The sequence below is a fragment of the Panthera leo genome, chromosome A2, assembly GCF_018350215.1.
Source record: "Panthera leo isolate Ple1 chromosome A2, P.leo_Ple1_pat1.1, whole genome shotgun sequence".
Taxonomy (NCBI): Eukaryota; Metazoa; Chordata; class Mammalia; order Carnivora; family Felidae; genus Panthera; species Panthera leo.
In genome coordinates this window covers 14,884,268-14,911,073 of record NC_056680.1, presented here as the reverse complement: position 1 = coordinate 14,911,073, position 26,806 = coordinate 14,884,268, and the positions used below count along the sequence as shown (strand labels likewise).

General features: G+C 50.0%; 1 protein-coding gene across 2 annotated transcripts in view; it reads left to right on the top strand.

Annotated features, from left to right (window-relative positions):
* Nucleotides 1–16,809: 16,809 nt before the first annotated feature.
* CDCP1 (CUB domain containing protein 1) overlaps nt 16,810–26,806 on the top strand; it is a 55,419-nt gene continuing 45,422 nt past the window's right edge. For both annotated transcript variants that reach the window (XM_042929068.1, XM_042929067.1), the window contains exon 1: nt 16,810–16,956. In XM_042929068.1, coding sequence (XP_042785002.1) covers nt 16,881–16,956 — 76 coding nt within the window. In that variant the 5' untranslated portion in view covers nt 16,810–16,880. The remainder of the gene's footprint in view (nt 16,957–26,806) is intronic.

The window sequence follows — 26,806 nt, the reverse complement described above, 5'->3', positions numbered from 1 at the left end:
TGGCAGCCTGGGGACACAAGTGTCACAGCCTGCAGGCTTGGGGCCAGATGGCGGCAGCGCCCCAGAGCAGCAAGTGCACTTGGTGCACAAGTCATTACAAATGATTGATGTTGCTTCCTCTGTGCAGACGTGGAAAGATAATGGAGAATCTTGTTAACACTGAAAGAAGGAAAGGAAAAAAAACCCCGAGGGACAGAGCAGGGGAACAGTATGCTACGGTTTGCATAAAAATAAAATGCAGCCAGACACACACCACACATAGTTTTTAAAATGTGGAGCTCGGGACCGGGCAGGCAGCGAAGTGCTACGTGGTCACGGCCGACAATCACGAGAAGCGTGGACACTTGTTCCCCAGGTCATCGCTTTATTTTCCATGTGGAGAAATGTGCTCGCTGAAGGGCTCCCCTGGGAAAACAACACAGGCGTAGTTGGACAAAGCAAAGCCAGTTTCCCCCAAATGCTTCCTGGGTCCCCCCCGCCCCGGGGGCTGCCCTGTGGCTGAGACCCCACCCCCACCCCATCACCCTCACCCCTGCCCAAGCCCCATCAACAGGTCCACATGCAGAGCCCTTAGAAATAACCAAAAAGAGTCAGAAGGAGACAAAGAGAGGGACAGGGATGGGGAGAGAAGGGGGGCGTATAGGGAGGGAAGGGAGTGAGAAAAAGAGACACTGGCCATCTTCTGAACAACCAGAAAGATCCTGGCGAAGCTTCAGTGATGTTTCATTTAGGATGAGCTTGTTAACGTTATAGTCTTTAATTTTTTTTGAACATTTATTCATTTTTGAGAAACAGAGAGAGACAGAGCACGAGCAGGGGAGGGGCAGAGAGAGAAGGAGACACAGAATCCAAAGCGGGCTCCAGGCTCTGAGCTGTCAGCACAGAGCCCGACACGGGGCTCGAACTCGTGATCCGTGAGATCATGACCTGAGCCAAAGTCGGATGCTTAACCGACTGACCCGCCCAGATACCCCTAAAGTTACATTCTTTAAAGGCCAACTGCCTCTTAGGATGTCTTTCTAGCTCTTAGCAGCTCAGACAGGCGGGGACATTTCCTGGGACCTGGGCCTCCAGGACCAGCCCTGTCCCTCAGACACAGCTACAGGCGACCAGGCCCTGCCAGCATCCAGCCTTGGGGAGAGCTCAACACCAGACCCCCGTTAGCTCACCTACTAAAAGGAGCCTCTCCAACAACCTAACAAAGCTTTGGAACAAAGCCACTGAAAATGCTAAGGCCCCGAGAGGGAAGATAAGAAGTGACAGAGTCAATATTCTCCAGATGTCCTTTTTCTTATCTGTCGGGATTAATCTTTGGCAACAGAGCAGCAATTCAGTTGGACAGAACACATGAGGCAATGAATTATAAAGCAGCCGTCCGGAATCTTAGGGGGAGGAGGTGGGAACTGAGGGGGGAGCATGGACAGACTCCTGCCCAACACAGCACACACCATGGGAGGGGACCCTGAAGAAAACCATTCTCCTGGGGCCCGAAAGCCACTGCTTTGGACTCTTCTGGCCGCCATTTTGACAGCCTCTTCCATTCGAGGGGCTGGGCTGGGCTGGCTGCAGGAGAATCAGTTTCTTGCTTTCTCCCTTCACTTTCTGGCTGAGGTCAAGTCCGGCGGGGGGTCCAGTGGGCCCACGGTGAGAACCCAGAGTGAGGAAACGTGGCGTCCTTCCCAGCTTGCTCCAGAGTTGCCCCAATTGGCCGTCGCGTTCCTGAGTCTCTGCAGTTCAGAGTCAGAAGCATCCAGCGTGCCTTCAGGTGTCTGTTGCAGACTTTTCATGTCCTTGGGAGATGCCCCCTCCATTCTTGGCTACCCCTCTTGACAGACAGCTCTTTCTTGAACCAAACTAAAAGCCTCCTTCCTACTACATCCAAACCAAGCCCGGAGCTCTGCTCGGTAGAGGTACAAACAAGAATTCCAGCCTCACCTCAAGAAAACAGACACCTTCAGACATTAAAACCAATCCTCACATGCCCCAAACCTGCTCTCATCTGGGCTAAAGCCCCTCGTGTCCCCAAGTGCTGCCTAGGTCGCCTGTTCCAGCCTCTCATTCCCCTTTTTGGGGTTCCTCCATGGACGATTATGAGGCCGCCAGGTACCAGAGTGATAGCCTTGTGTCCACCGGCCCTGAGTTCTGTCTCTACCTGATAATTATTCTCTCAAATCCTCACCACAACGCCGAAAAACAAACATTGCGACGAGCACTTTATCTATAAGGAGGCTGAAGCTCAGAGCTGTAAAGTAACTTGTCCAGGGCCACACAGCAGGGCGTTGGTGGAACTGGGATTCAGACCCAGGCATGCCTGACCCTAGGACTCAGGCTCATCTCCCCAAGCCTCCCCTGCCGGTCCTTCCTGGGGGCTTCCCGGACAGCAGATACTCTGGCCCAGAAGCAGTGGAACCTCCCTTGGCCTAGAGACCCTCCTCACCTAAGATTGGCTTAATCACTTGCAAGATGGCGGACCCCTGAAACCCCAGAAGGCCCGATCAGATAAACGCTCCCAGAAGAAATTAACGCTGCCACTGATCCCCCCCATCTCCCCCACTCCCCTTTGGGGGTTGTGAGGATTGTCTGCGTTTTCTTCCCACACGCTTTGCTGGTTTTGCCACTTCTTTTTCTCCCCACCCCCACACACGCACTTTCCTTGGAACTGGCCTCGGATCCTTCGCATTCATGTTATTGTTTGCGAAACGTGAGCAACAGCCCTGGAAATAAAAACCACAGCAGCCCACAGAGGGATGAAAATGTTCAGGAATTAGATGGTGGTAACTGACGCACAACATCGTGAAAACAGAAAACAAACAAACAACAAGAGACCACGGAGTTGTACACTTCAAAAGGCCATTACAAAGGGCCGCGCATTTTAAATTACATTTATGTGAATTACGTCGCATACCCTATGGTATATGAACTGTATCTCCAAAGAGCCATTAGCTTACTGGTTTTTATTTAATAGCCCATAAGGCACATGGTTGAAGGGACTAGAGTGAATTTGGAAAGGTCTGGAAAGAATGAATGAATACAAACCTCGTGAAATCCCTTAAATACCATCCTCCTGTGGACACGTTCCATTTGTATAGATTGACCCTGCAAAGCTGGCCACCTTTAGCATTCTCTCGTTACAGAAAGGAATGTTCGTTTCGGTCACCCTGCAAAGTAGAGCAAGCCGGGCAACGTGCTCTGTGAATCTGGGCTCGGTATTAAACTGAGGAACGCCGGAAGCCAAGGGGGCGGGGCCTCCCACTAGGGAGAGGCGGGGTCTGACCACCTGGCCGACTCAGTTTCGTAACACGGTTTCCACTTTTTACTGGTTCTGAAGAAGGACCCACAGATGTGCCGTGAACACTGCATCTCCTCAAATCTCAAATACCATCGAAGTATCTGATGCCATGACGGCAGGAACTTCCAAGAAAGAAAAAAAACATACTGTTTTCTTACCCAATCAGCTGTGAGATGTAGCTCAGTTTCAGAAATGGCTAACACGTGGGGGGAAAAAAACATGTGCGTCTCTGAATCAATGGAATATGGTAAAAAGGCTTCAAGGCAGAATACATTTGGGAAACCTTTGAGTGAAACGGGCCTCCTTATTGCGGGACTTGTCAGAGCCTTTCACGTGCTCCCGCACCATGAGTCTCTACGGAGGGGTAAGGAATGAGCTAGTTTCTGCACGCGCTGGTCCGTAGAACCCTTTCCGCCAGAGCACCCCAGAGAAGGGACGTTCTACAGGGTCAACTCAGAAAAAATACAGCTTTAAGGAAAAGAGGAGCATACGGGGACTGGCCCTAAAACCTGGGAGTACTTATATCTAAAGAGGAAAAAAAACCCAAACATATGTTGGAAGAGAGACATCAGAAAAAAGACTTAAGGAGGGCGAGGGAAGGAAGAAAAGATGGAGGGAAACACAGGAGGCTGACACTGAAAAAGAAATCCAAGCTCCACCCTAAATGAGAGGGAACACAACTCCCCATTCACTAAGTGTGGTCTGAGCACAGTGACTCAGTTCCAAAGAGCATTACACGGGAAGGGTGGAGGCAGGGAGGGAAACCTGACGAATACCACCTCAGCCAGGCACTCGAGATGAATATTAACAGTGCTAAGTCATGTGGGTCATTTAGACCCTTGACAAGATGTGATGAAAATGTCCTCTGTGATCTTCCTGCCCAAAACTCACAAAGCCGGTCTAATCCCGAGGGGGCGGGGGGAAATCAGAGGAATCCCAAGAGAGGGGCATCTTACTGTACAACTGACCAGTACTCCCCAAAACCATGAAGGGCATCAAAAACAAGGAAAGTAGGGCGCCTGGGTGGCTCAAAGCGTCTGACTCTTGATTTCGGCTCAGGTCATGATCTCATGGTTCGTGGGATCGAACCCCGCATCAGGCTCTGCACTGACAGCTGGGAACCTCCTTGGGATCCTCTCTCCCTCTCTCTCTCTGCCCCTTCCCCACTCTCTTAAAGATAAGTAAAACTTTAAACAAAAGAAAGTAAACAAAATTACACAGCCAAAAGGAGTCTGAGGAGACATGAGAACTGTGATGTGGTGTCCCGAACGGGATCCTGGAATAGAAAAGGGATATTAGGCTAAAAACTAAGGAACTCCGAATATGGACATTAGTTAACAATAATATGCTAATGTTGGCTCCTTAATTGTGAGAAATGTAACAGAGTCACATAAGATATTAACAAGGGAAACGGGGCGGGGCGGGGGGACTCCTAAGGGGGGCACCCAGGGGGACTTCTCCCTACTATCTGCTCAATTTTTCTGTAAACCTAAAACTGTTCTAAAACATAACGTCTATTAATAATAAGAAAGAAGGCAGGAAGGAAGGAATCCAGGGAGATGATTATCTGCCCTGTGGGAAGGAAAAGAAATGACAGGGCTGCTTGCATATAACTGGAAATCACACACTCTGGTGTGGATTTTTTTTTAAGATTTTATTAATTTTGAGAAAGGGAGAGAGAGAGTAGGGGAAGGACAAAGAGAGGGGGACAGAGGATCTGAAGCAGGCTCTGCGCTGAGAGCAGAGAGCCTGATGTGGGGCTCGAACTCACAAGCCGCGAGATCATTACCTGAGCCAAAGTCGGACACTCAACTGACTGAGCCACCCAGGCGCCCCTAGTGTGGTTCAGGCACATCTCCTGGCTGAGCCATCAGAAGTCCATGCAGGAAAAGGAACCAGAGGGTTGAACTACCATGAGCATGCCTTCTGATCCCCAAATCCGTTCGGAGGCGCCCTGAAAACAGGAATGTTTTAAAATCAGGACTCTTGTAGAAAATCTAAGGTGGGCAGTTGGGGGTATGTATTACTCAAGTGGAAAAGAAAGAGAGAGGCCACTGGTATAGCCACGGGAGGCTTCAGCTTGGCCAGGAGCAGCTGCAGGAATGTGACGAGAATCAGAGAATCAGGACGAGCAAATTAACATGCTGAGAAAGGGAACCGGTTTGGGTTTTCAAACGTTTATCGTGACGAGACCTCATCCCCAGTAAATGCTCTGTAAATATATATTGATTGACTGTTGGCTTCATTCCTCTGATAAATATTTTTGGAATAGTCGTAAGCACTGAGCTAAGTTCTATGAGGAGGTTACCCAGATAAATGAAATGAGATTTGTGCCAGACACACAGCCAGAACTCTGCATTTCACCGATTTCAAGACACATATTTTGAAAATTTCTAGTATCTCTGAAATGGGGAGGGGGGAGAGGGGGCATCCCATTGCCCACCAATGGCAGCCTTGGCATGGCCGTGACCATACCTTTGGCCATAACTGTTCATGTTGTGTGTGTCACCTTTGAATGAATGACAGGCATGGTTGGTTAGAGTTTACTTACCATTTAAAATAACATCTAGAGCGCCTGGGTGGCCCAGTCGGTTAACCATCCAATTTGGGGGAGGTTATGATCTCGCGGTTGGTAAGTTCGAGCCCCGCGTCAGGCTCTGTGCCGACGGCTCAGAGCCTGGAGCCTGCTTCGGATTCTGTGTCTCCCTCGCTCTCTGCCCCTCCCCTGCTTGCTCTCTCTCTCTCTCAAAAATAAATAAGAAAAAAAAATTTTTAATAACATCCAAAAGATAGCAACATGATTCAGTATGGACACAAAAAGCTGGTGTAGGCACAGAAAGGCATGGAAATAGGGCAGTGGGGCACAAATTAAACAGTGGAGTAGCAAATACTTGCCCTTACGATTCCCTATGTTCTTGCAAAGCTATAACCAAGTGCTGTGGGTCTTACGAAATGTACCTAGAAGAAACAGAATTACATTAGCCTGTGCTGTCACTAAGAAGTGTGCAAACGGACGGGCTCGGCACGTGCACCTGCAAAGCCCGCTTGGGATTCTCTCTCTCCTTCTCGCTCTCTGCCCCTCCCCCACTCGCTCACTCGCACGGGCCCGCTCTCTCAAAATAAATTAATAAACCTAAAAAATATTGTTTAAAATAACAAATAAATAAATAAATAAATAAATAAATAAATAAATAAAAGAAGTGTGCAAATGGAGAGCAGAATGCCACAAAGATCTGGGGAGTGTTAAGCACATACGAATGCAGCCGTCAGAGGCGTCCCGCCGACTTTGACTGAACTCCCTGCAAATGCAAGTCAACTGAGGAAACAATAATCCTCTGGGTTAGTGAAAAAGAAAAATGCTCACTCGACCCTGGTATCGTACTGACAGTGGAGAAGTTCCGAGTGGTGAGAAGCAAGGTGCCATAGATTCGTTTGCAGTGTTTCTTTCCTTGGTTGTGTGTAAAATAATGGCGTTTCTCGCCACGGGGCGGGGGTGTCTTTGATTTGCTGGAATCTACTATGTGTGATGGGGGTGGAAAGTGAGCTGTCTTCGTTTAGGAAATACCTTTGCCTTGATAAGGTAAGTCCTGAGAATCAGAAGGCGTTAGAACGGAGGTAACACACTGGGTGCCAACAGCCTCTCACGTCACAAAAAGGAGACAACCAGTACCTCCTGACCGAAGTCCCCATCCCCACCTGTGAGGCGGTCCTGCTGAGAAAACCAGCCGAGAATCGGATCAGGCCCCTCGATCCAAATACCCATTTACAGCAACTATGAAAAGCAAAGGAACATGTTACGACCTGAGAAATACCACTGGACAAAGACTTGGTTTCTTCAGAAATAACTTTTGAGGAAAAAAAACAAGAAAGATGGGGGGTCCTGTTGACTTAAAAGACATATCATGACATACCAAGACTTTAAAAGACATATCGTGGGCTTAGTGATTTGCTTTCAAGGAACGGAGCAGGGAAAGGGGAAAGATGGTAACTTTATGGCAGAGAAGCCTGGAGACATCGTGTGACCTCGCTGGGAGGTCCTGGATGAGGCAGCGGGACCCTCAGAGCCTCAGCCCACAACCCTTCCCCGCCCCCACCTCCTTCTAAAGCCATCTCCCTGTCCTCAGACCTGGGAGTACCAAGAGGAGGGGCTTTGGCCCTTCTGGGGAGAAAAACGGCTGCAGAGCAGTGGGGGTGGAAGCCAAGGCGAAGGGCTGAGTGTCAGGGGCAGGTGACAGCGTGCTGATGGGACAGAGGGCAGGACTCGTGTGCTCCTGGATAGACATCTGGCTTCTGCTCTGAAGGTCACTTGCTGGGTGACTTGACTTGTGTCACATCCCCTCTCTTGAGACTCTATCCAGCGGGAGGGGACAACCAGATGTGCTCCAAGGCCTCCAGCTCAACGAGTGCATGACTCAATTCCCTCTCCAAGGGCAAGAAGATTCCTGAAAGCATTAGAGAGGCCCTTCCCTTCTGAAACTCCAAGCGGAAACGTAGAAAAGAAAGAAGCAAGGCCAGCAGGCACGGGCTCGACGTGGGTATGGGTCATATCCGAGGGCGGTGCTCTCCGAGGAAGGGCAGGGTGCCTTTCTTCGCCCTGCAGGGCAAGTGACTTACAGGGACCCACTTTCACAAGCTTTGAGAAGGGCGGAGAAGAGAGCACCGTCTCCGGTCCACCTTCCTCTCTTTTTGCCACCTGTCGTTTACCTCGACCTTCTAGGCGGCTTGGCTGGGGAGGTGACAGAATTATGTATCCCTGGGCTTCGGGGAACTCTGGGGTGAGCATCGAAGAGCTGGCCCGTGCCTGAGTCACGCAGACCCGAGATCACCCAGCCCCCCCCCCCCCCCGCCCATCCGTCCCCAGCAGCCGACCTGCTCCGGCAAGAAAGATCTTCCTTCTTTGCCTTACTCATCCCAGGACTGCAATTGTACCACGTGGTTACCCTGAGGCAAATTACTTGGCCGGCTAAGTCATGCCCCACCCCCAACCCCCACCCCCCACCCCCCACCCCCCACCCCCAACCCCAACCACCCGTCTCATCCCAAGACCACAGCGAGCTCCTCTGTCTCAAGACTCACAAAGGGTCTTCTGCCCCAAACCAGGCCTGGACGGTTTTCTCCCCGGAAACGGTAGTTGGTATCGCAGTGACACTAAGGGCCATTGGTGCCCCGAAAGAATCTCCACTTTTGTGAACTTGCTTCGTGGCCTGGAAAGCAAAGTCTCAGAGAAACGGCCTGCCTGATTCAGACGGATGTTCCTCCCACCCTGTGTTCAGAGCAGATAAAGTCCTGGCTCACCAGACACTGGTCAATCCCACAAGGCTGCCAGACACCTGGCGGGAGCCACAGTGGCCTCATTCTGGAAGCCGGGGGCCCCGCCCCTTTTTCAAATGAACTGTGCATTCACCCTCTCAAGGTCCGGTCTCCAGGAGCTCCCCAGGCTCGGCCGGCTGCGCGGGTGGGGCAATCCGCGCATCGGCCGGCTTGACGAGTCCATTCATCTCCCCGGCTATTTGCTGAACGCCGACCAGATGCCAAGCACTCTTTTGGGCACCAGGCACATCCAGATCAATAAAGCCGAGACCGCCCCCTCCCTTGGGGGAGCTGACACTTTCACGCTTGAATGAGACCGTGAAGATGTCTGTCTCCAGATCTCTCTTTCCAGAGCATTCTCTTCCACCTCCATGGCTTCCACTCCCGCCAAGCAGATACCTCTCTCCTGGCGACTCCCGTGGTGAAGGCAGCCTCCGGGCTAGATGCATCACGCGCTCTATCTCACGAATCTTTACAAGGCCCTAGGAGGGTGCCCTCTCCTAGCCCCAGTGTATGGATGAGGAAACTGAGGCACATAGAGATTTGCACATGCTGGTAACTGCCAGGGCCGTATCTGAACCCATCCGACTGGAGAATCCACACTGGTAGTCGCGGGGATATTGAACTTCACCCATTTAGGTCAGGTTCCTTTTTGGAGTGAATCACTTGGGTCTGCTCTCCCTTAAACATGCCAGAGCACCAGAAAAATCTGTGATGCCTGCCTCAGGACGAGGTTCGGTTACAAGAGACCGGAAGCCCAAAGTCACAGAAGCTTTAGGAAGAGAAGTTCGCGATCCCTATCAAAATAACGCCAGCATTCTTCACAGAGCTAGAGCAAACAATCCCAAAATGTGTCTGGAACTAGAAAAGACCCCGGATGGCCAAAGCAATCTTGAAAAAGAAAACCAAAGCAGGAGGCATCACAATCCCGGACTTCAAGCTATACTACAAAGTTGTAATCATCAAGACAGTATGGTATTGGCACAAAAACAGACACTCAGATCCATGGAACACAATAGAGAACCCAGAAATGGACCCACAAACGTATGGCCAACTAATCTTTCACAAAGCAGGAAAGAAGATCCAATGGAATAAACACAGTCTCTTCAGCAAGTGGTGCTGGGAAAACTGGACAGCGACATGCAGAAATATGAACCTGGACCACTTTCTGACACCAGACACAAAAATAAACTCAAAATGGATGAAAGACCTCAATGTAAGACAGGAAGCCATCAAAATCCTCAAGGAGAAAGCAGGCAAAAACCTCTTTGATCTTGCCCGCAGCAATTTCTTACTCAACACGTCTCTGGAGGCAAGGGAAACAAAAGCAAAAATGCACTACTGGGACCAAAATAAAAAGCTTCTGCACAGCGAAGGAAACAATCAGCAAAACTAAAAGGCAACCGACAGAATGGGAGAAGATATTTGCAAACGACATGTCAGAAATAAGGGTTAGTATCCAAACTCTATAAAGAACTTATCAAAGTCAACACCCAAAGAACAAATAATGCAGTGAAGAAATGGCCAGAAGACATGAATAGACACTTCTCCAAAGAAGACATCCAGATGGCCAACCAACACATGAAAAAATGCTCAATATCACTCATCATCGGGCAAATACAAATCAAAACCACAGTGAGATACCACCTCCCACCTGTCAGAATGGCTAACATCAGCAACTCAGGCAACAACGAGATGTTGGCGAGGATGTGGAGAAAGAGGATCCCTTTTGCATTGTTGGTGGGAATTCAAGCTGGCGCAGCCACTCCAGAAAACTGTATGGAGGTTCCTCAAAAAATTAAAAATAGAATTAGCCTATGACTCAGCAATAGCACTACTAGGCATTTATCCACAGGATACAGGTGTGCTGTTTCGAAGGGACACATGCACCCCCATGTTTATAGCAGCACCATCAACAATAGCCAAAGTATGGGAAGAGCCAAATGTCCATCGATGGATGAATGGATAAAGAAGATGTGGGATACATATACAATGGAGTATTACTCGGCGATCAAAAAGAATGAAATCTTGCCGTTTGCATCTACGTGGATGGAACTGGAGGTATTATGCTAAGTGAAATTAGTCAGAGAAAGACAAATATCATATGACTTCACTCATATGAGGACTTTAAGACACAGAACAGATGAACACAAGGGAAGGGAAGCAAAAGTAATATGAAAACAAGGAGGGGGACAAAACGTAAGAGACTCTTAAATAGGGAGAACAAACAGAGGGCTGCTGAAGGGGTTGTGGGAGGGGCTAAGTGGGTAAGGGGCATTAAGGAATCTACTCCTGAAATCATTGTTGCACGATATGCTAACTAACCTGGATGTAAATTTAAAAAATAAATAAATAATTTTTTAAGAAAAAGAAAGAGAACTCTATTCCTCTCTCGTGTCAAAAATCCAGGTCAGTGTCCTGGGCTGGTGTGCCACTCCATGGTGCTGGCTCCTTGTCTCTCACTGTGCAGCTGTATGTGGCTTAGGTGCATCTAGAAAGCACGGGTATGCTGAGGTACGAGGGGTATGCATCTCGGGAAAACACCGGTTTTAAAAATACGTATTTATTTTTGAGGGTGGAGCAGAGAAAGGAAGACAGAGGATTGGAAGCAGGCTCTGTGCTGACAGCAGACAGCGGACAGCGGAGAGCCCGACGCGGGGCTCAAACTCACGAACCATGAGATCACGACCCAAGCCAAAGTCGGACCCTTAACCAACTGAGCCACCCAGGTGCCCCAGTGGCCAACCACCATTATTAGTTGAGGATCTCATCCATGAAAGTAACACGCCATTTGACTTCACCCTGTCCGTCTATTCCCTTGAGAGGGACCCCCACCATCCTTGGCCATACGTTTTACAACCTGACTCAGGCTAGACTCAACTCTCCGTAAGCCAGGTGCACATCTCCCTGGGAATTTCTTGCCTCTCCTGCCAGCTGGATCTTGTGTTTTCTGTGTCCGTTGGCTAATATACCACAGGAGCTTAGAAAGCTCGAAGGTCACTGTGCAGCCCCTTCCAAGGGCATGTATGTACTCGCCCAGCCATATGTTTTTCTTGAACAATTTGCAAAGGCACATATGTCAACCGCAGAAAAAGTTCTCGCCCACGTCCCCTTCATCACGCTTCCCCTTAGGCAATGCAGGGCTGAGTAGCTGTGGACATTTTGGGATCTCGGTAAGGAAAAGCTGAATTGGAGATACATTTAATTGGGGTTTGATGAAAGGCACGTAACTAAGTCACAGTCACTTCCCCATACAGTTAAGTCATGACTTATACTCTCATGCAGCAGGGGCTTCCAGGAATATGCCCACCCACTTGGCTGACTCAAGGGGTGAGGTGACCAGAAGGGGTAAGGTCAGAGGTGGCGTCCTATTACTCACTTGTCCCAAGGTGCCCAACCAGCAGTACGTGGATGGTGCAGGAGGAGCCAAGTTTGACACGTACACAGCCAGAAACCCCTCTGCAGAACACTCTTCCAATTCCCAAAACCACAATTTTAAGCAGAATATTCAGTTCTTATCATCTTATCAAAAAACTAAAAGTTTTTCTTTCGGTCAGAAATAAATGGATTACGGCAGCACTTACAATGATAAGTGTACCATACTACTTTGTTCTCTGTATTTAACAGAAATCACACAAACATAATTTGTAAGAATTCCTGTATTCGTAGGGCACAGCAGTGTAGGGTTTCTATGAACAGTGAGTATTTCTATGTGAATTCAACCCAATAAATCAAGATGGCATCTTAGCTCATCTGGTGTATCTTGTCATGAAGTCTGGCAGTTCCTGAAGAAATTGCACACACATCAAGGAAGCAAAATCATTTGAAGAAACAAATGATATTGAGCTGTACCGATGAGTTAATAATAAAGATACCATATTTTGCTGGATCTTGTTCCCATTTTTTTTCAAGTTTGTAGTTTGTGGGTATTTCTTTCTTTGTTCTAAATAATAGTCATTTTTCACACCTGACTTTGTTTGTAACTCTGTATTTTTTTTCTTAAGGTTATTAAGTTCAGCCCACAAACCTGTATTGATTCCTATGATTTATGCACTTTTTAATTAAAAAAAATTTTTTTTAATATTTAGTTTTGGGGGAGAGAGACAGAGATAGAACATGAGCAGGGGAGGGGCAGAGAGAGGGGGAAACACAGAATCCGAAGCAGATTCCAGGCTCTGAGCTGTCAGCACAGTGCCTGATGTGGGGCTTGAACTCACATACCCCAAGATCGTGATCTGAGCCAAAGTCGGATGCTTAGCCAACTGAGCCACCCAGGTGCCCCTGCATTTCTTCTTTTAATGGAACACATCCTCCAGTATTTTCCTGGCAATACGTGTGTGGGAAGGGATGCCTGGCTGGCTCGGTTGGTAAAGTGTGAGACTCTTGATCTCAGGGTTGTGAGTTGGAGCCCCACATTGGATATAGGGATTACTTAAAAGTAACAAAATCTTTTTTTTTAATTTTTTAATGTTTATTTATTTTTGAGAGAGAGAGAGAAACAGAGTATGAGCATGGGAGGGGCAGAGAGAGAGGGAGACACAGAATCTGAAGCAGACTCCAGGCTCTGAGCTGTCAGCATAGAGCCTGACACAGGGCTCAAACTCACGAACCACAAGATCATGACCTGAGCCAAAGTCAGAGGCTTAACCAACTGAGCCACCCAGGCACCCCCAAAAATAACAAACTCTTAAAAAAAAGTGTGGGAGTTTGATGTTTGGAATTATTTGTTTGTTTGTTTGTTTTACTTGTCTTGGATCTTGGATCTAGAAGTGCCCCTTTTCTACCTTATACTCAATTGGTAGTGTAGCTGGGTATAGAATTCTTGATTGGAAGTTATTAAGCCTTCAGCATTTGGAAGGTATTGCTTCACTATCTTCTAGCTTCCAGGGCTGTTGTTGAGAAATCCAAACCCATTTTGATTTCTGTTCCTTTGCATGAGACCAATTTCTTGCCTCTGGAAACTATAGACTCTTCTTTGTTCATAGGTTTCTATGCCTTGATGTGACCTATTTTATCCATCGTGCTGGACACTCCATGAGTCTTTAAATCTGAAACTCATATCATACAGGTTTGGGGGATTTCTTGAATTATATCACTGATGATGCTTTCTCTGTTTCATTTGCTCTCTCTCTGAGAAGAGAGGGCATTATTATTATTTGAGAAATTATTCAGATGTTGCATCTCCTATACTGGATCTCTGATTTCTCAACTTTTCTATTTTTTCTCTTTGTCCTTTTGCTTTACTTTCTGGGAAGTCTTCCAACCCTTCTATTTATTTGTTAATATCAACTATCTTTTTTTTTTTTAATTTCCAAAAACTCTTTTGTGGCTCCCTGAATCTTCATGTTTTATAACATCCCGTTCCTGTTTCACAGACATAATGTTGTCTGCTATCTCTTTAAGGAATTTAGTAATTGTTTTTGTTCTGCTTTGTTTTGCTTTCTTCTCCTTATATAGTCTCTTTCCTCCAAGTTGTTTTTTTGTGTTTAGCTAGTTGGTTGATTCTGCGTCTATCATGTTAGAAGCTCTCCTCAGATGTCTTGAAATCCTAATTGTCTAGTCATATTTAAAAGAGATTAAAAAGCTGAGTTGGTGGAGGTTATCAACTGGGAGCCTCATAATCGTGCTCTGGTTATTCTGTTGATGGGGACGAATGTCCCCATCTTTAGCTCTTTCCTCTTGGGCTGGTCAGATTGCAGGGAAGGGGCAGAGAAAGAGGGAGACACAGAATCCGAAGCAGGCTCCGGGCTCTGAGCTATCAGCACAGAGCCCCATGTGGGGCTTGAACCCATGAACCGTGAGATCATGACCTGAGCTGGAGTTGGATGCTTAAACAACTGAGCCACCCAGGCGCCCCAGGAACAGTCTATTTTATTATTTTTTATTTTTTTTAATTTTTTTAACGTTTATTTTAGTTTTGAGACAGAGAGAGACAAAGCATGAATGGGGGAAGGTCAGAGAGAGAGGGAGACACAGAATCTGAAACAGGCTCCAGTCTCTGAGCAGTCAGCACAGAGCCCGACACGGGGCTCGAACTCACAGACCGTGAGATCATGACCTGAGCCGAAGTCGGACGCTTAACCAACTGAGCCACCCAGGCACCCCAGGAACAGTCTATTTTAAAACTCACCCTTCCATCTGTCATTTTTCTCTGGCAACAGACAGTAGCTGCCTGCATTTCTTTCCAGCTCAGAAATAACCTTTTAAAACAGACTCCTTCCATCCAGCACATTTGTAAGACAAAACATTTCCATACCTTGACAATGCTTTGCTCACCTTCCGCTCCAAGAACCAACACATGACATCAGGACATATTGACTTCCACTATGTAGTTAGGTTGTCACGCAAAGGATACAGAAATGCCTCCCTACTTTCTTCATCTCTGTCTCCTTGCCACCACCGTTGCCTCTGTCTGGGACCATCACCGATCCTTCACATCTGAGAATTTCTGACATCATTTACAGAAAGTCGGTGTCACTATCCCAGGGAAGACAGTTTAACAAACTTTAAAGAAAGAAGACAGTAACGACATAACTGTTCCTTAGGCTTAAACTTGTCAAGCAACAATTCTGATATTTTGAGTTCAACACACTGCCATTCCAATATTTATTATTATTATTATTATTATTATTATTATTATCATTATTATATATGGGAGACAATGGTGCTATGGATGCTAGGAAAAGATGTTGGGGTATACATCCCTGCTTAGAATCAGGACACCAGACAAAATCTGCTTTCACTCTCTGGGTCAGCGTAAACATTTTAAAAGGTTGCTGAGATTTTTCTCAAGATTTCTTCTTCTTGATGGAGTGTCCTCACTCATTCACTGGGGGAGACCCAAGAGCCTCCCTACTTTTCTCGTCTTCCTCCCTCCCTCTAAGCCTCAGTTTCCCCACCTGTCTGCCTGATGAGGGAAGTGAACCAGAGGATAAGCTCTGAGGTCCCCACGAGCTCACAGTCCAGGCCCTTCTGGGAGGGGAAAGGTTGGGTCATGCCCTCAGTCTGGACGTCTCTGCCTCCCCCCGTGGACTGTGGGTTCCCGAGGGCTCCTATGGGCTCTTTTCATCCGTGAAGACACAGAAAAGGAAGGGCAGGAAGCTCCTAAGCGATGACTTCTCAGCCCGTTCACAAGGAGAGTAGGGGTTGCAGGGGAAGAAGTTAGACAGAAGTTGGGGCCAGACAGCAGGCTGATGCTTTCGCATGTAATCGGGTTTCTGACCCAGCCCGCCTTAGCTGTTCTGGGTGACCTTGGCCCAGCCTCCGGCAGCCCACAGGCACAGGTAGCCCATGGAGTCATTTTGGTGAACCCCTACTGCCGGCTGAGAGCCCCTGAACTGTCTACTGCTTTTCTCTGTGGCCCTAGACTTGGTGTGTAGCCTACAGGTGGAAGGGAGAACCTACAGGACCTCGAAAGCCCGACACAGGACGCACACAGGCAGCTGGGAGGAGGCAAGGAGCCCAGCGCCATCGCCTTTTACTGCCCAAAGACTGGCTTGAATGCTTCATGCCCAGGTCACACATTTACTGCTCCACACTGTCTCCTCTTGGCCCTTTCCAGCCTCATGCATTCATGCACCCATTCATGCATTCTTCAAAGCAGCTCCGTTTGTAGAAAACCCTTCCTGTGCTGTCGAATCCTGCCTCTGTAGATGACTAACTGCCTTTGGGCAGGTAGCAGAACTCAGCAGTCGGCCTCATGTGCAACGAGGACGGGGGTGCTGCGAGCATTAGACCCCGTGCAGGTGAAGAGCCCGAGGCTGCAGAGTCGCAGTTCTGCAAACGGGCACGGCGGACCGGCTTTAAAGTCTTGAGAGCCCAAAGCAGGCAGGAGAGGAGCGAGCCCACGAGAAACCAGGGCTTGGGTGACGCACAAATAGGATTCCCGTGCAAAACAGGGCTCACAAGGGCCTCCCTGTCGCCTGGACAGTGAAAGGAAAGCGGATCGGCTTCTCCAAAGGCGACCTTTGTGCCTGTAGGCACAAAGACTTGAGCACTCTCGGCCTTGGGAGGAAAGACTAGCGCGGGAAAGTGGCAACAAGTCCCGGCACCCTGGGAGGGAGAGGCGGGCGGCTGCGGCAGGAAGGGGAGGAGGAGGAGACAGAGGAGGGGACAGGCCGGCCCAACTCGTGCTCGCCCGCGCAGGGCGGAGCCCGGGCTCGCCCGCCCGCAGGTGAGCTAGCCGGGGAGGAGCCGGTGCCAGGCTCAGGCGCCCGCGGCCGCCGCTCCGAGCCACTGGCCACAGCCGCTTCCCCCGCCGAGGCGGAGGCGCCCCGGAGCCATGGCCGGCCAGACCCGCGGGGCCACAATCGCACTGCTGGGGGTCCTGCTGCTCGCCGCCGTGCGCCCGGGAGCTGGTGAGTGCGGTGCGCGGGAGCGGGTGTAGCTGGGCGGTGGAAGCGGCCGGAGAGCGGGCGCCCGGCGGAGCGTGCGGGGGGCGCAGAAGGAAGCAAGGTGCGGGGGATGCTGAGCCGGGGTGGGGGCGACACAGTCGGGATGCATGGACGGCGCGGGGTCCCCGGGACCGCCCGGCGCCTGGGCGCGCCGCGTCGGGCAAAGTGGCCGTGCCCTCCTGGATTTCGAGCGACCTCGCCCTGGGCGCAGGCCGCGGCACATGGGAGTGTCCCCGAGCGGGGAGCCCGGCGGTCGCGGGGATGAGCCCGGCGCCGACGGCTCAGGAAGAGAAAAGCGCGCGCCCCAGCTGAGGCCCGGGGACCTGCCGCGCATCGGGGGCTTTACCTGAGTGCTTGGGGGGCGCCGGGGCTGGCCGTGGGGAGGGAGCTTTCCTCTCTCGGCCCACCCTCTACCTCCTCATCTGGGGCTGGAAGAAGGGGCAAGAAAACAGCGGTTTGGCCCCGGTAGCGCACGGGATCACCCTTTTCCCGGTCCGCACGCCCCATTTTAGCGCTCTCGAAGTTCCGGAAAATTAATTTGAAAATGGAAGCGCCAGGCTGGAGAAGGGTCCCGGCGTTCTTGCCACGGGGGCGGTGAGCTCCCGCCCCTCGTGCCTCAGGGTAGTGTTTGTACTTTGACCCCGCGAGGGGGTCGGCGAGGGGACGTTCGGGAGAGGTGTGTGAATTTCCAGTTGATTCCGTTGTGCGCTGAGACCGCCGCCTCCCCGCTGCGGGTGCGCGCTCCTGTGCCTGCGGGCTCTGGAAGTAGATCGAAACGTAGAAATAACCGGGGTTCTTCGTGTAAGAACTTGATTCGAAGCCTTTCCTGAGGCTAGCCCAGGTTTTGTGATTTCTAAAGAGTTATCCGGGAGGCGAGTGGGGTCTTGGATTATTCTTTGGTGCCCCTAAGGGGGCGTTTGTATTCGGCGGGTAGGTAGATTAGGGTAAATTAAGTTCAGGAATAAAACGAAGCGGGCGTGGTGGACTTTGGCGTTCTGGCAACTGCCGTCATTGCAAACCTACAGGAAAGCTTCCTGGTTCCTTTCTCCAACGGCATCAGGTGACATATTACTTACTGTACATTCCCTAGACCATTTTAAGACCACATTTAAAGCCTTGTGCCCGTATGCATATCTCTTGTAATACAAATTTACCGGAAGACTGCATTTTCAAGATTTCCTTTGAAGAAAAAAAAAATCCGTCTAAGAATAAAGAGTGATTTTGCAGGTGAAAATGCGTGTAAATGTGTGTGAGAGAAAAATGTGTGCCCATCACACTTGGGAGCTGTACTGAAACTCGGAATTGTCTGAGGTGTTTCCGGTTGTCTGTGATAACCAGGAGTCCCCCAGTAAGAATATGGTGTAAATCAAGGCATTACCAATGCCAAGGATGACAGGCCGGCCTGAACGGGCCTCTGTTAACTGATTTCTCCCTTTGGCCTGGAGACGCTGCCACTTTGGCCTACAGCACTGTCGCTTTCTTCTAGGAAGTTGTTGACTGTCGGAGCGAGCTCTCATGGTTCAGGTATCAATACGGGGAAGCCTAGGGACTTCCCACCTCACTTTCCAAAATCTTCCTGTGGTCTCCGGGATTGGCTGTGTGTGGCCACCTCCCTGGCCTGAACTGGGGGCTGCGTCTTGGAGGTTGGAGCCGTTTCAGAGGACGGCCGCTTTGCCTGACGTCTTGGGGTTGGCCTAACAGGTAGGGGTCTTTGAGAAGTTCCTGGAGCCTGTCCAGAGAAGATGGAAAAAGCCGGAGAGCCCGGCACAGTGGGTTTGTTTTTTAAATCCCTGAGCTCTCTTAATGAAGACGGCCTAGTGAACATGAATGAAGCTGGTGTCCCTGCAGAACTGAACTGCAAAGGGAAAGTTAATGTCTTGGTGTGATGTGTTGGGGTGAGTGTGGTGTAACGCCCCGCTCCCCCACTTCCAAGAGTGAAGGACTGGTTAAGTTGGAATCCGAACCGTGGTAAAAACCTCGACTTCCTGGCTTTTGAAGAATTGCTGAGTGGGGCTCCTGGGCGGCTCGGTTTTTTGAGCCTCCGACTCCGGCTCCGGTCATGATCTCGCGGTTCACGAGTTCAAGGCCCCCGCGTCGGGCTCTGTGCTGACAGCTCGGAGCCTGGAGCCTGCTTCGGATTCTGTGTCTCCTTCTCTCTCTGCCCCTCCCCCACTTGCATTCCGTCTCTCTGAAACATAAACAAACATTAAAAAAAAATTTTTTTTTAAAAAGAGAGAATTGCTGAGATACCAGAGTCTGGGTTCGGTGACCCCATTCTTGCCGCCATCGTGTTTCACCAGAAATGTGAGCAAGCATCAAATGATGTGTTCGCTGACCCCGGATGAGTCTGCGTCTTCGTCATTCTTTGGATTCAAATGAGCAGCTGGTAGCTGTTGTCTGGAATGTGTAACTGGCAGGAGTGATGAGTCTCCCTCACCCCCACAGATTTTCGTGGTTCAGGGTCAGAGAGGGCCACTCTGCTGACCCGGAGGATGTGCTCTGATGCTGGCCCGTCAGCCTCAGGGTTCACCTCAGATGCTGCCATTTTGTCTGTGAAGAACGAACCCTGCCCCCCTCCACGCTCTTCTGGGGGGTTCTCCCGGGCTATCAACGTAGGAGAAGAAGGTCGAAAGCAGCAATTAAAATATCTCACGTAGTATATAGTTGCTGTAGAAAAATTGGTAATAAATATAACCAAAATGAAAAAAAAAAAAATAATCTGTAAGCAAAGCACATTGGTCACTTTGGTACAGTCTTATCGTGTGCGTGTGTGCGCCCAAAACCAGACCTGGGACCATCCATCGTATGGCTTTAACCAGCCCCCCACAGGTGGACATTTAGGCGGCTTCCCACTTTTCCTGCCAAAAAAAACAGAACGTGTCCAACAGTAGGGGACCGACCGCCTGTGTCCATTTTGATAGGTCTGTTCAGTGAAAAGACATCGAAAGTGACGTGGTGCGGATTCTATAATGACATCAGATGATGTCGTCTCTGTGTTGCCGAGGTTATAAAATAGAAGCTGGATTGTCCCATTTTGATGTATCCGAGCATGAGTTCTTGCCGGCTATATCGCTCTGCACACTTCCTTGACGATCCTGTCCGACTGAAACTCTGGGAATAGAATTGCTGGCATGGAGAGTAGAGAAAATGCTCAGGCTTTGGAGACATCCCGCCTTGTGGCCCTCTGGAGAGCTCGTCCTGTGGTCCTGGTGTACGTTCGGGCCGGCGTGTGCCAGTCCCTGGTTCCCACACTATCAGGCCATCCTCATAGATGTCAGTGACATCTATGGAAGAAGAAGCCTTTTCCTCCCTCTAGTGCAGCAAGCTGGGTCTGAACAGTGTTGGTGGATGTTCAAGAATCTTAGGAGCACCCCAGCTAAGCGATTATGTTGCTGAAACACACACACACACACACACACACACACACACACAACAGAATGGAGCCCCTTGACTTATAACACAAGCTTCACCTGCGGGTTTGGACGGGGGCGAGGGTGGGGTTTGCTGGTCAGGATTCATGATTGTGGTCAAGGTGGATGGGGCAGCGGGGGAGGTCAGGACCCCTGCTAGGGAAGACCCATGGCTAAGGCTGTCCACCTGAGTGATGAAGAACAGTTCATACCCTTTAATTATCATTCTAAGTGATAAAAATTCTCCCACAAATTATTTCAAACCACTTCCTACAGCCTTGTAATTAGCCCGTCACCTTCTCCCAGGCAGCTGGCAACGTTCTAGACAATCGGGCCGGGAGAGCCAGGTTTCCTACCTCACCCCTTTGTAGCCTTGAGTTTGTATTTCAGGACATCATTTTTAAAAATCACTAACCACTGCTTGTAATAGCGAACACGTACTGCTCTGCGGCAGCCGCCCTTCTGAGTGTTTTATGTGCAAGCATCTCCCGTTTACCGTCAGTGATGTTTTCTTTAAAACCACACGTGCTGCACAAACACACTAACCGATGCCCTGCGTCTCATGATTTCACACGGGAGACATGGTAACAACCCCAACCCCCATTTGGAAATATGGCATTTCCAAAAGCCATATATATACAGGGGAACCTGGGGGGCTCAGTCAGTTAAGCATCCGGCTTCGGCTCAGGTCATGATCTCGCAGTTCATGAGTTCGAGCCCCCCCATCGGGCTCTGTGCTGACAGCTCAGAGCCTGGAGCCTGCTTTGGGTTCTGTGTCTTCCTCGCTCTCTGCCCCTCCCCTGCTCACACTCTCTCTCTCTCAAAAAATAAACATGAAAAAAATTTTTTTAATGTTTAAAACAAAACACTGAGTGTTCTGTTCATATTTGTTCTGCGGATGTGTATGTGCTTTTAATACTCAGTTTAAAGACTGTGCTTCGAAACACCTGTACATGGTAACAAAAATTCCAGTTGTACAAAAGGGTACGTGGGAAGAAGTATGTCCCCTTCCACCTCTGACCCCGGGGTTTCGCCCAGAAGCAGCCACGGTTTCTTGTGCATTGTTCCTGAGCAATTCTATGCAAGCACAACCTCATAAATGTGCATACATCCCTTCTTTACACAGCCAGACCATAACCATGGTATATGGTATGGGATGTGTCTCATATGCTTCTGGAGTTTGCTCACTTAGCAATCCATCTTGTTGCATATCAGAACATATGGGGGCTGCCATTCTTTTTGACGGCCACGTAATATTCCTGGCCGTGGGCATGCCATGTGGTGTCACCAGCCTCTTACTGCTGGGTTGTTTCCAGTCTTTTGTTTTTAATTTTTTTTTTAATGTTTATTTATTTTTGAGAGAGAGAGAGAGACAGACAGAGCATGAGTCGGGGAGGGGCAGAGAGAGAGGGACACACAGAATCCGAAGCAGGCTCCAGGCTCCGAGCTGTCAGCACAGAGCCCGATGCGGGGCTCGAACTCACGGACCGTGAGATCATGACCTGAGCCGAAGTCGGACGCTCAACCGACTGAGCCACCCAGACGCCCCCAGTCTTTTGTGTTTATAGAGAGTTTCAGTTGCCATATTTGCAGTTGTCTTTTTTAGGAATATAGACCAGTGTGTCTGTGGGTGCACTCCCCGGAGGAGGGAATTCCTGGGTCAAAGAGTTTGTACAGAAAGTGTCCGGGAACAAATGGAGGAAAGTGAGTCACAGAAGTGAGGCAACTCCCCCAAGGTCACAACTAATAAGCGGGGGTGCCATCCGTGAACTTGGGCAGACTCATTTCAGAGCCCAGGCTCTGTCCCTCCCCGCACTGCCGTTTTCTCCTTCCTTCTTTCCTTCCTTCCCTCCTTCCTTCCTTCCTTCCTTCCTTTCTTCCTTCCTTCCTTCCAGGTGAAACTAACCCTAAGTTTTACTAAGAGAAACGGTTTGAACTTCCTTTTAAATATTGACTTTGGATGACGTGCTCAAGAAGACTTGAGGACAGGCATGGGCCCTGGGAGCTCCTCCCAGGTCTACGTCGAGTTGCACTGCGTCACGTTCGTTCTCGCTGACTTTGACATTGGCGAGTCTAGCGGCGGCAGGTGTAAGACTAAGCCGCAAACCCAACCGTGTGCGATGGCTCACACACGACAGGTGTTTATTTCTTGCTCAGATGAGACCCCAAACAGGGGACCTCCTCCAAGCAGTGATGAGGACCCAGGGTCCTTTGACTTCCTGTCTCTGCCGCCTTCAGCATGTGTCCTGTCCTCCGTGCTCATCCACGTCACGCTGACGGAAGGAAGAAGAGTGCAGAGGGGCTCCCGTGGGAGTCTTGACGCCTGAGCACGGAAGCCGTTTCACATCCGTTGTGTGGCCGTTCTCTTGTCTCCAGATCAGTGGCCTGGCCCCATCCCAGTGGAAGGGAGACCGGAATGTCGTCTCGATGGGACCCCGGAAGAAGTTAGCGTTGTCCAGTTGGCAAGACCGTGGGCAAAGTGGGGAGAGCACCCCACTTAAGAGTGAGGACGCGTGGCTGTAACCTCAAGTCTTATCGACAGCGAGCTTTATGACTTGGGAGAGTCGCCTCGCCTCTCTGGGCCTCGCTTTTCCGGTCTTTGACATAGGGGCTTGGACCATGCAGAGGAAGTACCAGCCCTAATCTTTTCTGCCGAAGCTGATCTGTGGACCTGCTGGAGACCCCTGAGCTGAGGGAACAGCTCAGGCAGGTTCGGATCCAACCCCCGTGAAGTTTCTGGCTAGAACTGTGCCTGGCACATAGCTAGCATTGAATAAATTGCGTGTGGGTGAACAGATAGGTACTCCGGGTCAACCATCAAAGCGAGTCTTTTTAGGAGGGAATGAGCACAGAGGAGTTAGAGGACTTCTGGGGCACCCGGGTGGCCCGGTCGGTTGGGTGTCCGACGTCGGCTCGGGTCATGATCTCACGGTTCGTGAGATCAAGCCCCGTGTCGGGCTCTGTGCTGACAGACATAATCTCTGCTTCAGGTTCTGTGTCTCCCTCTCTCTCTGCCCTTCCCCCGCTCACTCTGTCTCTCTCGTGCGCTCTCTCAAAAATAAATAAAAAACATTAAAAAAAATTTTTAAAGAAGTTAGATGACTTCTTCAAGTCGCACTGTTGGAAGGGGCTGAGGACCAGAAGTGCTAACTCCCAGATCTTCTGGCTCCAGCTCTGATGCGAATCAGACAGAAGAAGAAGAGGAGGGAAGCTGGGTCCTGGAAAGTAGAAAAAAGAGAATGTGGATGGGCAGAGGGAACCACAGCTCTCTGTGTCCCTGCAGGGGGTGGGGGAGACCTCCCTGGTATCCGGCCGGAGTCTCTACCTCAGGCCAGGACCTGGGGTCTTCACTAAGTCTCTGCTGGTCCCCCAAAAACGTGTGCTCAGGAGGCAGTGGATGGGGGTGTGGGTGGGTCCGCAGGAATGCAATCCCGCTTCTGGAAACCTTCAAGGGAATCGCCAGGAAACGACGAGGACTTGCTTGTGATACAATGAAGGAAGCAGGGAGTAAAGTCATGTGTGTGCAGGGCGACTCGTGTCAGCTTGCTGTCCTTCTGTCTGTATCTCATAGGAGCTCAGGAAAAAAGACGGGAAGGACGCCCCACCAAAAGGGTCTGGCCTCTTGGGGTGGCTCAGCAGAGTCCTCTTGTACAAAGGACAGTTCGTCGGTAGCAGTAAGGACGGTGACAAGGACTCCATGTTATCCCACGTGTTCTCCCCATTTGACCCACCATTGCCCCACCGTCTCCTAACCGGGTTGGTTGGGTTTGGTTTTCTCTACATTGTGATGCTGAATTTGCAAGAGAAGGCAATAGAGTATCAGAATTGACCCTCACTTCACAAACTTGTAGGAAATTAGAAGCTCTTTCTTCGGGTACTGGACTTAAAAAATAATATGCACGTCTCAGTTCTCTCCCGAGTGGAGCCCAAGACAAGGGCACCACTGGAAACCTCTCTGGTCTGACTTTGCCAGGGAGGGGCCGCCCTCTTGGACCAGCTGTCCATCCTGCCAGATGGACACACAGCTCACGACCCTGAGGCCATTAAACACCTCGCTGCAACGTGTGAACGTGTATAAGTAATAAATTTGGAAACATCTTGCCAGAATAAATTAAAACTGTCCCATAAGCACAGATGATATAGCTTTCTTTTTTTTTTTTAATTTGCTTTTTTAATGATTATTTTTGAGAAAGAGAGAGACAGCCAGAGCACAAGCGGGAGGAGGGGCAGAGAGAGAGGGAGACACAGAATGGGAAGCAGGCTCCAGGCTCCGAGCTGTCAGCACAGAGCCCGACGTGGGGCTCGAACTCACGAACCGCGAGATCGTGACCTGAGCCGAAGTCGGACGCTCGACCGACGGAGCCACCCAGGCGCCCCAGCGTAGCTTTCTTGAAGTTTTAAGTGAAGTGCGGATACTTCTGATCCTCGGTGACAGAAGATCAGAGGCTTCGGGGTGTCCTGATTCCACCACCTGCTAGCTAGACAACTTGCGCTGGTCACTTAGCCTCCCTAGGACTAAGTCCTCAGTTCCAAACGAGGACACCGCAGCACCTCGTGGGTGGGTCGAATGGAATCACGGCTGTAAACCACTCAGCACTAAGGTCGGGCCTGAAACGCATTCCTCGGTGAAGGAGAATTGCCATTTTCTTCGATAACTTGAGCTGAGCCCAGGAAGAACTTGGAGTTTTGCAGCAGCAGGCAGTCTGGACCAAACTGCCAGGGCAGAGTCTGCCCTGGTCGCTCGTGGGAGACAATTGACATTGTTCTCGGGCTTCTGCTACCACACAGTGCTTTGGATACTCTCCCGGTGCAGTTGACTTTGGGCACGTGTGAAGACATCTTGGGAGAAGCTCCTAGAAGAGAAGCCGCTGGATTAAAAACCGCAAGAAGTTGGGGCACCAGGGTGGCTTAGTGGGGGAAGCATCCAACTCCTGATTTCGGCTCAGGTCGTGAGCCAGTTGTGAGATCGAGCCCGACGTTGAGTGTAAAGCCTGCTTGGGATTCTCTCTCTCTCTCTCTCTCTCTCTCTCTCTCACTCTCTCTGCCTCTCCCCCACTCATTCTCTCTCTCTCTCTGTCTCTCAAAATAAATAAGCATTTTTTTTAAACTGCAAGAAGTTGTCCTCAATGATACAAGTTTTTAAAAATTGTTTGCAAGTGAACACAGACACGCATGCACGCACACACACACACACACACACTTCCTGTTAACCAGGGAACTGACCAGACCAGTTTTCTATAACTTCAATGCCAGGCCCAATTATTCTGAGACATGAATGTGAACACCCCAGGAGGCTTCTGAGGATTACAGCTGTTCTCATGAGCAGGTGTCATACTCCAAGACTGGGCTGGAGGGTGCTAGGCCGCAAAAGCCCAGTTGGACCCCTGCCTTTAATCCTCTCCGAGAGATGGAGGATTGCTCAACTGGCCCAGAAGTTGCTGACAATCTTATCAGGCACTTCAGCCTTGGGCTATAAACCTGTCGGGAGCAAGTTCTCAACTTGTCAGAACACAGAAGATGTTTTTCAAATTGCGAACGGTGCTGGGTCGTCTTGCAGAAGCCCGTCACAACCCAGTGTAGCCGAACCCCTGGCATTAACATCTCCCAGCCTCCCTGGTCTCTCCCCGTGTGGGGAGTACAGCCCGAGTCGTGACCAGGAACCCGGGACCCGGGGAAGGGGTACCCCACCAGCGCCTTGAAACCCTAGATAAGCATGGTTTGCTCCTTGTGCCGGTGGTTGGAGACTGGAAACAACCCAAACATCCATCATTAGAAGCCTGGTTAAATAAATGATGGCACATCCCAGCAGTGGATGCTACGCAGCCATATAAGGCCACTGGGTAGCTCTTGGTGTACGGATGGGGGGTGACCCCCAAGATATATTATGGAGAGGAAAACATACGGTTCAGAACAGTGAATAAAGCATGTTGCCTTTTGGCAAAAGGAAATGAAATAAAATAAAATAGGGGTGGCATATAGATACACACTTGCGTATTCACAGATTTCCTGTACAAGGACACGCAAACCGGTGTCAGGGGTTGCCCCTGGCAAGAACACCAGGTTCAAGATAAGAGTGAGACTTTTTAGCGGTCAAAACTCATTTTTGTTTTTTGGGTTTTTTTGTTTTTTTTTTTTGCCTTGTGCTTCGTGTGTTATTTAATCTAAATGTAAACCATATTTTTCAGCTTTACGAAGACACACAGAGGCACCTGAGTGGCTCAGTCAGCTAAGGGTCCAACTCTTGGTTTAGGTTGTGATCTCACCGTTCATGAGTTCGAGCCCTGCATCAGGCCCTGGGCTGACAGCTCAGAGGCTGGAGCCTGCTTCGGATTCTGTATCTCCCTCTCTCTGCGGCCCCCACTGCCGGCCACCGCACCCCTGCTCATGCTCTGTCTCTCTCTGTC